Source organism: Mytilus edulis, chromosome 14, assembly GCF_963676685.1.
Source record: "Mytilus edulis chromosome 14, xbMytEdul2.2, whole genome shotgun sequence".
Classification (NCBI taxonomy): Eukaryota; Metazoa; Mollusca; class Bivalvia; order Mytilida; family Mytilidae; genus Mytilus; species Mytilus edulis.
The window spans coordinates 21,228,149-21,244,500 of NC_092357.1; the positions used below are offsets into that span (position 1 = coordinate 21,228,149).

At 32.8% G+C, this 16,352-nt stretch overlaps 1 protein-coding gene across 1 annotated transcript in view; it reads right to left on the reverse strand.

The window, feature by feature from the left end:
• Nucleotides 1-11,077: 11,077 nt before the first annotated feature.
• The window catches only part of LOC139502701 (slit homolog 1 protein-like), a 45,998-nt gene continuing 40,723 nt past the window's right edge, over nucleotides 11,078-16,352 (reverse strand). Inside the window, exons 11-12 of the mRNA XM_071292254.1 lie at nucleotides 14,375-14,392; nucleotides 11,078-11,454 (exon numbers count right to left, since the gene is read on the reverse strand). Of these exons, the coding sequence (XP_071148355.1) occupies nucleotides 11,420-11,454; nucleotides 14,375-14,392 (53 nt within the window). The 3' untranslated portion in view covers nucleotides 11,078-11,419. The remainder of the gene's footprint in view (nucleotides 11,455-14,374; nucleotides 14,393-16,352) is intronic.

Sequence of the window (16,352 nt, forward strand, 5' to 3'; positions counted from 1 at the left end):
AATTTGATTTATTCCTGATATGAATCACAATATATACAGCTATACACCCCACGACTACTCTATCTTTCGAAAAATACATTCTGTGTGCAGCGAAATCTCTTTCATAAGTTTGACGCCTACAACAACGGTTTTTCGTTCGATTATTCTGTTTCAACTTGTAAGTTGACAATTACACACTGTTGACTGCTGTACCTTAATTTTTTACATGTTTACCTACCATATGTGTTTGTTCCCGCCTTTTGGTTTATGTCATAAAAGTATTTGCAACATATTTTTTTTTATTATTATTTTATTTGCACATAACTTAAGAAGAACCATGAAAAAAATCGGACAAAATCGGAAAAGGGGAAGGTATTATAATTTCACATTTTGTTGTTACATGATACCTTGAAAAATCGTCAGAGCTTAAGTGCATCATACGTGTTAAAGAATATAACTCGTGACTCAGGGTCAAACAGACTTGTCAAACTAATTTATGTGAATAAACCCATAACTAGCGAAGATGACGTTTAAATGAATTACTGTTTAAAGCTTCTCGGTTTGTCGCTATGTCTGGGTGTCATTCGGTTTAACGAGAGAAATGAAACGTGAAAGAATATCTAACGGCGGTCAAGTATTGAGAGACGATCGTGAAAGTTCTGGTAATGGATCGTGAAAAATGAAAAACATTTACAATGTTTAATAGAGAAGACATATGAAAAGTCAATAAATATATATTCTAATTTAATTAATCACACAGACAAATTAACGACAAAATAAAACTGTCTGTCAAAATGGTTCAACATTATGATCAGTATGTGAGAATATCTAATTTTACAAAACGACAAAAGGCAGATTGCTTCTCGACATTTCAATTACATTAAAAATGTAAACAAACATGATTTTTTCACAAATTCGACTAGAAAAACTACTTTTATCCGAATAAGGGCATTCTATTTGAATTAATCAAATGGTTCTCATAGTTATTTTGTATAAACATAATTTGAAACTTGGTAAATAAAGAATTATTTACACAAACATTAATTTTTCGGATCGTGAAAGGTCACGTACCGCACTTTTGAAGATCGTGAAAGATCTGATGTGTACATGTATGTCTGCATGTTTCATATATGACCATAATGACTTCAATTGTATTTGATATATTGCATGATAGTAAGATGTCTATGTCTGGCTGTCGGTCAGGGTTCATATACTTTTGACATTATGTTCCGAATTAATTTGTCAAGCATAACTTTTACATTTGTCAGTTTCTAAGGCACTATAAGAATAGGAACAAATTTATTTGGTGTACGGGATATTTCTAGAGATCTGTATGGCAGGGTATTCTGACCTTGAACTCTTTTTATGAACCATTGACAATCTTAAGCGCATTTGAAACTTCTAGTAAAACCCTTGATATTATAGACGTTCAACAAATATACTATCTAATTTTGGTCTTTTGTGGATAGCCGTTTCAGTTGCAATCATACCACATCTTCTTTTTTATATACGGGTTGGTGTGAACTTATCAAAGGGATCATAATATGTTTTGTGTATTCCAAAACTATTGCATACTATTCCTTATTGTCTCTGATTTTTCTTTTTTTAAAGATAACTAAACGGAAATATTTATATTCATGATGTTCTCCCAGAATTGTGCAATTAACAAATTGCCAAATCTTGCAAACTTGTGAGCCTTACAGTATTTCGTACTGTTTAGTTAACATCAAAATTGAAGCGCATTTTATCCAAACAAACAAATTTTAAAACATTTTATATCCTAAGTCATCACCATACCGTATGAAGACTTCTATAACTACTTCTTCTTAGGTAATAAAAGACTAGAAAAAAATAGAAAAATACCACGGGAAACAAATCGACAAAAATACACTTCACATCAGAGTAAACGAAAGAGTGAACAACACTAAGTCTATATAAATCAGGAAAATGCTCTATGAGTAAAAGAGGGACGAATGATGTATGAGGGACTGTCAAACAAATAAATCGGGGAAATTATCCCAACTTAAAATAAAAACAAAAAACAAAAAACAATAGTCCACATGATTTAACATATAAACTAAAGAATAAGCAACACGAATTACGAGGGCTTTCAAATAAAGAAGATATAAACCAGTAATAGTTTAATTTTGGCAGCTTGAATTAACATATAAGATACATAAATAAATCTAATTTACACACAAAATATTCATATAATACTACGGAAGCGTATTAGGGACATAGAAAAAATAAAAGTAGTAGTGAACTTTTTTTTCAAAGTCGAAATTTTGACATTTCAAATCTTAAAATTTCGACTTTAACTCGAAATTTTAACTTTTCTTATCTTGAAATTTTGACTTTCTAAAATCTTGAAATTTCGACTTTTCAAAGAGTCGAAATTTTGACTCTTTTAGAATTCGAAATTTTGCCTTTATAAAAAGTCGAAATTTCGACTTAAACTCAAAATTTCGACTTAAACTCAAAATTTCGACTTTTTTAAAACTGGAAATTTCGGTTTTTTTCTAAACTCGAAATTTCGACTTCTTTTTAACTCAAAATTTCGACTTGTTTTGAACTCAAAATTTCGACTTGTTTTGAACTCAAAATTTCGAATTTTCCTAAGTATTTATACGTTTGCGATTACCACATTCACAGTCATTTATATCAGCAAGCGGAGAGCCATATACATCATAAACTTAATAAGCACATTTTAATAAACTAAACCATTTTAAAGAGGTTATTTTAGATAGAAAATCTTGTTCTTGCCGAAGAATAAATAAAACATGTTTCACGTTCAAATACATATTTCAAGTCTGGACTTCAGATATGTGTATCAAGACAACCCCGTTATTCCGATACACCCATGTTAATTACGACATACTTTTATTCAACAGTCTGATATATAAAGACAATGGTTAATAGTTGTGTAATAAGAATGTCAACTTGTAGAGTTGAATCAATATTCCAGAAAAAAGAACCATTTATTTATTTCAAAATTCCAAAACTAGAAAACCGAGCAGCTCATTTGTCGCCCTGAATATGCATGGCATTTTTGGCCTCTTGATTTACCATTGTTTAAACAAGGCAAAGTCAGTGACTTGCTATTGGGAAACCAAACAGGCCTTTGAAACTGCGATGCTATATGTTCTCAGATATGACGATTCTATGACAGTGTCGTGGGAACTAAAACATGGAACAAAACCTATTTCAAAATATAAATTGCAAAAATGTGTTGGTGACGCTTTAATAATTTGCGTCCATGTCTACTCCTTCTAAAATTGTAATAACTGTGTTTGAATACTAACATCAAAGTTTTAAAAGAGATCAAAGTCGAAATTTCGATTGTAAAAAAAAATCGAAATTTTGAGTTCGAAATTTTTAGTTTACCAAAAGTCGAAATTTTGAGTTTCAAATAAGTTGAAATTTCGAGTTTAAAATAAGTCAAAATTTTGAGTTTACAAAAAGTCGAAATTTTGAATTTAAAATAAGTTGAAATTTCGAGTTTAAAATAGTCGAAATTTTGAGTTTTATGAAAGTCGAAATTTTGAGTTTAAAAAAGTCGAAATTTCGAGTTTAAAGCCGAAAATTTCGACTTTTCACAAGTCGAAATTTCGAGTTTCAAAAAGTCAATATTTCGACTTTTCAAAAAGTCGAAATTTCAAGATTTTTGAAAGTCAAAATTTCAAGTTTATGTCAAAATTTCGGGATTTGAAAAGTCAAAATTTCAAGTTAAAGTCAAAATTTCGAGATTTGAAAAGTCAAAATTTCGACTTTGAAAAAAAAGTTCACTGCCAATTTTATTTTTTCTATGTCCCTAATACGCTTCCGTATAATACAATACAAAAGATACACATACGAATAATCTTAATAAAGCGGGCCTAAAAGAAATAACAAAATGCGCCCAAAATGCGAAAACTCTACAACTGCTCATTCAAATAGCAAACTTCAATTTTGTAAAATGGGTTTGGGTTGGTGGGTGAAAATTTTACGTCTAATTCGAAAAATCTAAATCAAATAATAAGGATATAATATAACAGTGTGAGCAGGTTTCACTCACTTACAAATTTATTTACATTTTATACCTTAAGGCTATCCAGTCAAATTTGCAGACGAATTTCAGCCAAGTAATTACTGGTTTTTAAATTATAAAAACAAACCAACCCTACCAAAAACAAGGGTTGACCTCAGGTGGAAAGGATAAGCAGATTCTGCACCACATGTGGCACCCGTAATTTGCGTCTTACAAAGACATTACATGTACATTACAATTTAATCATTTCGGGCAAAAAAGTTTATCATAAGATTATAAGTATTTATAAGAACCTTTACTGCATCTCTTTTTAGACGTGTTAACTTGCACTAGGGTGTGACTTGTGACACATTCAAATTGTCTTTCGCATCACGGTATACCCTACCAACTTGTTAGTACAATACGAAAATTGTAAAACATATTGCTCATTATTGGAGGCATCACGGTGTCTACGGCTGTTGATGTCACTGTCATTTGCTCTTTTGTTGTGCGTTGTCTGTTTAACAATCTTAACACATCTTCATCTTTATATATGATGTGAAAGAAACAAGCTTGCTCTATTGCTCTAATGACATATAGGATGCACACATCAAAACTAAAAGGCTAATTATGCATGCTATGGATGTCATCTAAATGTTACATGTTTAGTAATACGTATAATTAGTCTGTAGTTCATATAATCGTTTAACACGGTTTTGTCATGTTCAAACAGGAAACACTTATCTATTAAATGAGTTATACTTTGATAACAGTTCATGCATGTACTATCAAAGTTATTATATTTGCAACCTTGTCAATAATAAAATTATCAGTATGAGGGAGATAAATTCCTTAATTTATAATAATTTATAGTATTTTGTAACAGCAAATTTTAATAACACAAAAAAATCCGTATTTTCACGCCAGTACCGAAGTACTGGCTACAGAGCTGGTGATACCCTCGGGAACTAATAGTCCACCAGCAGAAGCATCGACCTAGTGGTAGTAATAAAATTAACGGTACTAAATTGCTTGCACCAGATGCGCATTTCGACAATACATGTCTCTTCAGTGATGCTCGTGGTCCAAATATTTGAAATCCAAAGCTTATACAAAAGATGAAGAGCTATAACACAAAAGGTCCAAAAAGTATAGCCAAATCCGTGAAAGGAATCAGAGCTTTGCACGAGGGAGATACATTCCTTAATTTATAATAATTTCTAATATTTTGTAACAGCAAATTTTGATAACACAAAAATCCGTGTTTTCATGCCAGTACCGAAGTACTGGCTACTTGGCTGGTGATACCCTCGGGGAGTTATAGTCCACCAGCAGAGGCATCGACCCAGTGGTAGAAATTAAATCAACGGTACTAATTTTCTTGCACCAGAGGCGCATTTCGACAAAACATGTCTCTTCAGTGATGCTCGAGGCCAAAATATTTGAAATCCAAAGCTTATTTTCGATAAAATTCAAAATAATTTTATAAATGTTTGTATGAATGTGATATCAAATGTTACTCCGATGGTTAACTTTTTTGCAACATTCAAATATTTTATAAATCATTGTCTTTTAATTAATATTAGGCTCTAGGCGTCCCCAATGAAACGATTTAATAAAGGCGTTCCGAATGAAAACACTTCATTATGGCGTTCCGAATGAAATAACTTCATAAATGCGTTCCGAATGAAATAGCGTCATAAAGGCGTTCCGAGTAAAAAGACCTCATCGAGGCGTTCCGAATGAAATTACTTCATAAAGGCGTTCCGTATGAAATAACTAGTGTATTGCGTTTTATACGTTTTAATTTCCCATTCAATATAAAGTTATAAAAGAGAGTATTTAAATCTTTAATTTTAATCTGGGATAGATTTGGTAAAGCTGTGAGCAAATGAATTATCATTGGTAATGCCAGAGTCTTTACAACAGTAATTTTACCCAAAAATGTACGTTTTCTGTGTTCCCAAGCCTTAAGTATTGATGACAATTCCTTTATTTTCTTTGTGAAATTTATATCTAACATAGCTTGTAAATCTAATGAAAAATCTATTCCTAAAAGTTTGAAATTTGATTTTGTCCATTGAAGATTATAATTAGGACAAAGTATATGGTCTGAATATTTTTGGTTCCAATCCAAACAGCTTTGGTCTTGGATGCATTCATTTTTAGCTCAGAGACCATGTGAAAAGAATCAAAACATTTTAAAGTCTCCTATAAAGATTTTTCCTTTCCATCTAAAACAAGAAATGTGTCATTATCATACTGGCTCAACAATAATTCTTTGTTGTGAATAGGAGTACGATGGATTTCAGATGAAGATTTTAGTTTTAGAGCTAATAATTCAACACCTATAATAAATACATATGGGGATAAGGGTTCACCTTGTCTACAGCCTCGCTCAAGATTGACGAAACTTGACAAATTAACATTATTGATTACACAGCTTTTAGCTTCTGAATAGAGAATCTCAAACTATTTGCATATAGATGGTCCGAAATTAAAGCTTTTTAGAGCTTTTACTAGAAAATCCCGCTCAACAGAATCAAATGCTTTCTCAAAATCAACAAGTAACAGTAAACCAGTCATAGTTTGCTCTTCCAGATAATGCATAAGATCATATATATAATAACGAATGTTTTCCCCCGATGAACCTATTTTTAATAAACCCATTCTGAGTGTCACTTATAATAAATGGCAATACTGGTTTGAGTCTGTTAGCTATAGCTGTTGAAGCTATTTTAATGTCAGTATTCAGTAAACTGATGGGTCGCCAATTACTCATATATCTCCTATTTTTTCCATCTTTTGGAAGGCAAGTAATGACACTCTGATATTGAAAAGTAGACAAATTTCTATGCTCATACCCAAAAGATAAAGATCGATATACAAATGGACCGATTTCTCTCAAAAATGTTTTATAAAAATCAACTGTAAATCCATCGGAACCATGACTCTTACCATTTGTCATATGTTTCAGTGCCAAAGCACATTCATCAAATGTCAAGTTACCCTCATACAGATCACTTTGTATGAAAAGAGTTGTCTTCCCTGTCAGATCTTCTGCTTGAATACAGAGTTTTATAAAATTTATGTTTTTCAAAAAGAATGTTTGACTGTTCAGAAATATGTTTACCTTGGTCATCAATCAATTCAGCCATTGTCTTTTTGATAAAATTACTCTTCTCTAATTTGCAAAAGTATTCGGAGCATTTTTTTTTTTTCGATTTTCATGCCAGTTTGCTCTTGATCTGAGGAGTAAACCTTCAATCTTTTGTTCCCTTTTATTTTCTAGTTTTAGCTTCTTCCCATATAAAGTAGCTTGAACATTAATATTTGGTGACATATTCATAATATTTTCTTATTGCACTTATCTTTATGTATATGCAAAATGTTGTTGTAATTCCGAGTATATCTAAACACCTATAGATATATTGGTTGGTCGTTCCAGCAGACAGGAACGGTCGGATTGCTCGTCAAGTGAAAATATAACCCTGCGAATATTAAGGTCAAACAAATTTCTATTGATAAGGCCCCCTCCACTTAGGTGGGCCCTGCTAGTTTCGCTCAAAATCAACAAAATAAGGAAATCTTATCAAAATTTAAGGGAAATATGCATAATTGTCTGTTCTATTGTCGGGTTGTTGTCTCTTTGACACATTCCCAATTTCCATTCTTAGTTAAACAATCTGAAAGTATACAACCTATCCCCCTCACAATTTTAAAAAGTACACAACTTATCCCCTAAAACAGACCCTTCGTATCCATAGGTCTACTGATGCACTTAAAAGCTGGTAAAATGGGTTAACAGCAAATTGGGAAACCAACCAACTGTGGATTGCTCTTCTCTGAATCGTTTACACTCCGTCCTTTATACAGACTAAATACTTAGTGACTGCAGGTCCTCTATATAGCTAGACCCAATAGGTTCTTCGTCGTGAAGAGTTCAGTCTCAATTTTCGTCACTTGTACTGTATGTATACATGAGTTAAGGTAGGGATTGCCAGGGAAAACACCCGATCAGCCCCGTCCTCAAGAGACTTTTCGTGATCTTGCCAGGCTTTGCTGAACTGGACCCGGGAAGTATCAGGGAGCAGGTTGAAACAAGAAGGCTTTGTATTTATTCGCCTTTCCCCTGTGGTAAGGAAATTCTTATCCCTCGCGGTGTCTTCCCTTGCAGATCAGTATGTCTTGTTCTCAAAACGGCCCCCGTATGGAGGCTACAGGGTACAGTTCAGAAAAAGAGTTGAGTCATAACGATATTGGTGTCCCATACCAAGATAATCATCTAGACCACGGGGGCAGTATTGAGAACAAGACATACTGGTCTGCAAGGGAAGATACCGCGAGGGATAAGAATTTCCCAACCACAGGATAAAGGGTCCCTGTATATCTGCGTCCATTCGTTTTCCGTTTTGAAATATCAAAAACAAAAAACAAAAAACGAAAGTGTTTTCATTTTTCGTTTTTGATTTCTTAAAAACCAAAATGAAAAAAGAAAGTGTTTTCATTTTTCGTTTTTGATTTCTTAAAAACCAAAAAGAAAAACAAAGGTGTTTTCATTTTTCGTTTTTTATTTCACAAAACAAAAAAACGAAAAACAAAAGTATTTTCATTTTTCATTTTTGATTTCACAAAAACAAAAAACGAAAAACGAAAGTGTATTTATTTTATCTTTCCAACACTGTTTAATTGTCATTCAAAAAATGACAATGTTGTCGAATAAATACTAAGCCCTCTGGTTTCAAACCGTTCCATGATACTTCCAGGGTCCAGTTCAACAATGCCTGGCAAGATCACGAAAAGTCTCTTGAGTACTGGGCTGATCGGGTGTTTTCCCTGGCAGCCTATGTATTTTGAAACCAACCCGACAATTATTTTTCAGTCGAGGAAATCTTTAAAAGCCACCCATATAGAAAATTCATATGTTGACGGAAGAAACGACTGACAACACTGAAAAAGGTCATACACCCTTCACTTTTATGGACCTTTCTTCAACTGGAGAAATGAACAGAAATGCTCCATGATCCTCAACGAGAGTAATTGACAGAAAGATAAAACTGAAAAAACTAACAGTCATTAGTTTAGAATCTTTAATCGGCAAAGAATCCCGATCCCGTAATCCATAAAATTAAAGTTTGAGTTAAAGGTGACTTTTTAAAGCAGATAATATAGGCACTATTAATTTCAATCTGCAGTCGTACCAAGTAAACAGTGGGACACCAGTCTTTAGTGCGAGCATTTTCACAGCTAAATGGGTCCCAACAAAAGACACTAGACCCCTGTAATTCCCTACCTTGACTCGTGTATACATACAGTACAAGTGAGGAAAAATTAGACTGAACGCTTCACGACGAAGAATGGATCACCACAACCGATTGGTTCTAACTATATAGACTGCAGTCACTAAGTATTTAGTCTGTATAAAGGACGGAATGTAAACGATTCAGAGACGAGCAATCCACAGTTGGTTGGGTTCCCAATTTGTTGTTAACTAATTTAACCAGCTTTTAAGTGCTTCAGTAGACCTATTGATACGAAGGGCCTTTTTTGGGGGATACGTTGTGTACTTTTTTTAACTGTTAGGGGGATAGGTTGAATACTCTTCAGATTTATTAAACTTAGAATGGAAATTGGGAGTGTGTCAAAGAGACAACAACCCGACAATAGAACAGACAATTATGCATATTTCCCATAAATTTTGGTGTTAACTCCTTATTTTGTTGATTTTGGGCGAAACTAGCAGGGCCCACCTAAGTAGAGGGGCCCTAACTATAACAATTGGGTTGACTTTAATATTCGTAGCGTTATATTTACACTTGACGGGCAATCCGACCGTTCCTGACTGTCGGAACGACCATACAATGTATTTATAGGTATTAAGATATACTCAGAATTACAACAACATTTTGCGTATACACAAAGATAAGATAACTTTCAAAATTTGTCTTACATTTGAGTTAACTTTTTACCTAATACCTACTATGTGTGTTTTTGTATAGCATCGTTGACAATATAATTGTATATATAGTTATCACAGGTGCCAGGATTATAAGTTAATACACAAGACGCACGTTTTAACATGCGACTGTCATACAAGTAACAGGTTTGACTAGCTATGAAACTAAGTTCAATACAACATTTTCTTATTACAAAAACCTTTACCAAGTCAGGAATATAATATTCATTGTTCATTCATCTGATCTGGTTTGATTTTGCCATTTAATTATGGTGTTCCCTCTTAGAATTTTCCTCTGGGTTCAGATTTTTTGTGATTTTCCATTTTACATTCGAGTTCTACAAATCTAACTTCATGAAGAATCACCAGGGTTCCCACAACAAACACAATAAACGTGATATGATAAAGATGCAGAGCCTTTTGATTGACTGTAAGTTTGTTTAGATTTTTGGTTATAAATATAACCTTAAACACTTTACAATCAGTGATATACGGGAAAACGCATGTCACCAATATTACCTAAGCTAACAGGACAATAAAGCGAGAGGTTTAGCGCTTTAGAAACAGGTTCAACCCACCGTTTAAAAATGCCTTTACCAAGTCAGGAATATGACAGTTCGTTTGATGTATTTTATCCTTTGATTTTTCCATTTAATAAGTGATTTTCCGTTTTGAATTTTCGTTCCATACGTTTGATATATTTAATCCTTTGATGACGCAATTTTAGTAGAAACTTTCCGTTTTGAATTTTCATCGGAGTTCGGTATTTTTGTGATTTTACTTTTTACAGATCTTGGTGACCCATTCGATGTTTTCAACTCATAAGCAACATTAGTAAGTAACCTGATATGTAAATTAATCGATTGAGTCCTATTCAGGTTGAGGCAAATGATTTTAGTAGAAAGTCACATCTGATCTGGATAGCGTTTATTCGACGTTTATCGGTTAAAGTCTTCATTTTTATATTTTAGGTTGCAAATGGACTTTTGAGTTTGATCATTAATAAAATGTTTCTTATTCTTTTTTTCTTTGTTTTTTTTTTGTCATTTCGTCATCTTCTTTTCGGGTATTTTGTTTTCAATGCGTGTTGTTTTGTTTATGGCAGCAACATGCACAAAAAGCAACACGAATTTCATACCCATATTTATTATAAAAAAAACACGGTGACGAATTACAGAACAATCCTGTACTAGTATGCAAGCAAATTTGATTTTTGATGACATTTCAATAATTGTTTAGTTACCTCATTTACAGTTAAATTCTGCCCAAAATATCAGTTCATTAAAGAAACGAATTTTATTACGTAAGTCATATTTCAACATTTAAATAGTGACAATCCCTCAATATATAATCGATCAAATAAACCAAATTTCCCCCGCAGTTTTGCACAGTTCTGTTTTAAACAAGAAGTTGTTGTTCACGTCAATTGTTTTGAGTGTATCCTCCCTGGAATTCAATCGGCAATGATATAAGACTTTCTATTTTCTTCCTCTTCTGTTTCGTCTTTTACATCCTACATATATAAAAATATAAAGTAAATATGTTTGACTTTTCATTTAGTTTTGGAACTTCATGTTATAATTTTTTAACAGAACACACTTTTTGATATAAAAAAAGAAGACTGGGGTAAAGCATAACTGATTTTCTTCGACTAACATTACAGGGCATTCAAAAGCCGTCTTTATATCATATGAGTTTCTCTTATTGTTAAAGGTCGTAAGAACTTTTGTGGTAAGTTTTCTCAGCAGCAATCATACCACATCTCTTTTTTTATATCAAACCGAATGTTTGGCTGTGCGGGATGTAAAATTAAAAGAATGCAATGTTTTCTGCACGTAATTCACCCGTGCAGCAATTCTTTGAGAGGTCCGTGGGTGGCCTGTTGCGAGGCCAATTGTATGTCCCTTTTTCAAAATACTTTCATATTCCAGTGATAGTAAAGATTTCACCGACCTTCATCCTGTATTACATGACCAAAAACAATTTTGGTGTTTGTATGTCTCGCCCTTCATGTGCGTGAAGTACCTAACAATTGATGTTTTGCAACAATCACTTTCAAATTATCAAAATATTATTTTCGTTTAAATAGGACAACAGAACGTTAGACAGTACAAGTAGATTAAAACAATCCACAAAATTCTGCATGCTTTAACTAAAAGGAAATATGACCCCGGGTGTCATAAACACGTAACAATCATTTCTTGAAGCATTAACTAGTAAACTGTTACAAATAAGGAAAATGTGCGATTAGAAAATCAGAAATCATCCGATAACCAAATTAATTACATGAAGATACATGCCGTTTTGATCTGAGCGTCACTGATAAGACTGACGTAGACGTAACGCAAGTCTGGCATATTAAATGATAATTATGACACATTTGATAACTAAAGTCGTATCATGTTTTACTTTTTGTATAGATGCGTGTAACAAGAAATACAAACAGAAATTAAAATAAAAGAAAAAACCAATTGTTCAGAGAACAAATGAAGGTCTTTCCACTATTAAAGATCTATTTTGATATTAAAATATGAAAAATCAGTTTAAAATGTTAGTATGATGTATACATATGAATTTAAAGAAAATGTAAAAAATCTAGAACGTCCTATTAACCTACGACCTTCAACTCAATTTCTAGTTCACAAACCAAGGACCTTAAATCAAAAGACCCTAGGTCTTTAATATGTTTGGTTAATGCGTATTATCACTTTACGCGTAATTCTAAATGTTAGATGAACAAAAACTCTCATTTGTTGTATGCACACCCTTTCAACCAAGATATACAAGAAAGGACACGTCGCAACTAACAATTTATGAAAAATTATTTATCAATATGTCATACGGTATTTGAAAAGAAGTGAAAATAAGACAAAATCAAAATTAAGAACATGACCTTGACCATTGACCGTGACCTTTTTTTCATTTTTTTGGACAAATGACCTTAAATCTGAAGACCCTAGGTCTCTATCACTTATGGTTTACTAGTTGAAAATGAATATCATTTGATTCAAATGAAAAAGGGGGAATAACTCTCATATGGAGTCTCCGTATAGCTTCGGTCCAAATGAATATCCTTATCCTAAAGATGTAACGAGCAATTTGGTAAAATAAATTTGTCGTAATCCTTTACGGTTGGGAAGGAGTAGTGGCCACAAGAAAAACAGTGTTTGGGGAGATAACTCTTACAACGTAAATTTTTTGCTTACGCCTTTGTCAATTTTTCAGCGTATTAACTGTACGATATCATATTCCAAATATCTTAGCGACATCTTTTGAAACATCAACACTACGTAAGAAAAAAGTTAGGTGGAAGAAAAAAAAACGAAAAAAAAACCATTGTTCAGAATACCATTGAAGATTTTTCCACTAATAAAGATTTATTTAGATATTGAAATATGAAAAATCAGTTTGAAATGTTAGTTGCTATGGCTTTTATGATGTATTAATATGAATTTAGAGCAACGGTCAAAATCTAGTACGTCCTATCAACCTATGACCTTGACCTCAATTTCAAGGTCACAAACCAAGGACCTAAAATAAAAAAAACCTAGGTCTTTAATATGTTTGGTTAATGAGTAATATCACTTTACATGTTATTCTAAATGTAAGATTGGCAAAAACTCCAATTTTTTGTCTGCACACCCTTTCAATTAAAATATACAAGGAAAGACCTCGACCTCATTTTCATTTTTTTTTACTAAGGACCTCAAATCTGAAGACCCTAGGTCTCTATCACTTATGGTTTACTAGTTAGAAATGCAAATCACTTGAATCAAATGAAAAAGGGTGAATAACTCTCATATGGAGTCTCCGTATATGAATATCCTAATCTTTAAGATGTAACGAGCAATTTGGTAAAATAAATTTGTCGTAATCTTTTACGGTTGCGAAGGAGTAGTGGCCACAAGAAAAACAGTGTTAGGGGAGATAACTCTAACAACGTAAAGTATTTTGTTACGCCGTTGTAAATTTTTAAATCGTATAAACTATAAGATATCATATTTCAAATATCTAAGCGACACCTTTTAAAACATAAATACTACGCAATTAAAAAAATTAGCCGGAAGAAAAAAAAATAATAATCAGAACAAATACAATAGGTCTTTCCACACGGAATAGTGGAAAGACCTAATGATAATAATAATCAGAACAAAGCCTATTGGTCTTTCAACCGAAAAGGTTAAAAGACCTAATAATTATCGGAACAAATTGCAGAGGTCTTTCCACACGGAAAGGTGAAAAGTCCTAATAATCAGAACACAATCAAAAGGTTTTTCCACCTGGAAAGGTGGAAAGACCTAACAATCAGAACAAAACCTATAGGTCTTTCAACCTTTTTCCTATAGGTCTTTCAACCAAAAAGGTTGAAAGACCTAATAATAATCAGAATAAAATCAAAAGTTCAGGTGGAAAGACCTTATTATAATATTTACCTCTTCTTCTGTACGGTTCTGTAAATAAATCAATCATTGAATATCAGAATAAATTATATTTAATTTGATAGGTTTAATGTTATGTTTACTTGTAACTTAAGGTGGTACCAAAAATTTCTCTAAAATTTATTTGGCTCGTTAAATTTTCATAAAATTTTGACAAAGTATTAACTTTGACCCTTAGATAAAAATATAAAAAAATGAAAAAATTTGAACCAACCATCAACCATTCTGTCAGAAATATTACACTGGTATAGCACTTTGACAAACGCTGATTTTGATCCTTTAGAAGCTAAATATTCCCTTTACAATACAACGTAATTCAAACGTTTAGCTGATGTTACAGAGTTATCTCCCTGTAGTGTAAGGTACCACCTTTAGCAATGTTTGTCATTTCCTTCAAAAATAGCTAATTTTGGTTATGTTTAATCGAGTTTCCTTTGTCAAAGTTTATAATTCAAGGATACATTTGTTAGATGAGTCTTTTTGAGTATCCATTTATGTAGAAAAAGTGTCAATTTTTTATCAAAAGGGGCATACTTCAATTATTAGTTCTTATGTGATATTGAAGCCTGCAGTGATGTAATCTGTTCGATAAAACTTTGGACTTCCGTATACTTCTTTTGTGTCAACCGCGATTTCTGTAGTGAGATTTCCAAAAATGTACCCATATGCTATGATTCGATAACATTTGAACTTTTTCAGCTTTAAAACACTTTTTTATTTATAGCCTTTGCACAATTTAGGTGTGTGTGACCCTCATGGGTGACTGGGGAAACGGAATATGGTCACTTGGTCCTCTTCCCACCGTCAGTAAAACGCTTGATAAAGTGGGGCGTCCGTTTGACTCTGCGGGATGTATCAAGTTCGCAGTCACGTCCGGTAAGAATAGGAACGTTAAATCCAATGCCACGTGTAAATAGAGTGCTACGCTCTTTATATATTAAGAACCCTTGCAACAACCTGTTTGAAGGGTCCGTAGGTGGCTTGTCGCGAGGTAATATGTCTGTCCCTATCCAATATACTTTCATATCCAGTGACAGTCCAAAATTCCTCGACTATCATACCGAATGGCCTCTAATGTGACAAGACCTACCTATTGTATTTATTGTAAACTTGTTTTCGTATCGAACATACATGAAATATTTGCCACTGGATGTTAAGCAGCCAACAATCTATAAATCAACTAGTTACGTGTGTTATACTGCCCGGTGTAATGTAAATATTTCAGTTATTAAAAAAAGGAATAGTATTTTACTTCGAACTTTCTTTTTACTACCTTTTCTACTGATTCGATCAACAGTTCTTTACTTTAAATTGGTCATTAACAGATGCACCGGGAGCTCATGATACGCCTGTCATCTTTTGTGTGAAGTTTAATGAAATAATCATCAATAGTTTTTGAGAAAAACAAAAATCTAATGACTCTAAAATAAAATTTTGAATCATCACGGAAAAGATAACAGATCTTAACATTAATTAAAAACCAATTCTTCAAAGAACAATTGAAGGTCTTCATGATTAGAATGAAATTTAAAAAACGATCTTAGAAAATGTCTCTCCTTGTTGATGTAATGTTGTAAATCAAACTAATATAAACAAAATAGGATTAATAGGTCTATGCAGAAGACTTTACTCCTATGAAGGTTAACCAAAACTCTTCGTCTTAAACAGGTTGAGGTTTCACCTTATTGTAAACAGTTATTTGGCATATCATTTACTGCAACAGTTTCTTTGGAATATAGATAACAAGCAAAAATCTAAATTTATAACATGACCTTGACCTCGACCTTGATCTCAATTTTAAGGTCATAGGTCAGTGAACTCAAATCGAAAACACCAGGTCAATCACTTGTATGGTTGTAGAGAAATACTGATTTCAAATACAAAAGGGGAGAAAACTCCTATAAGGGTTAACCAAAACTTTATGAATTAAATAGGTTGAAGTTGCGCCTTTTTGTGAAGACATCATATCATT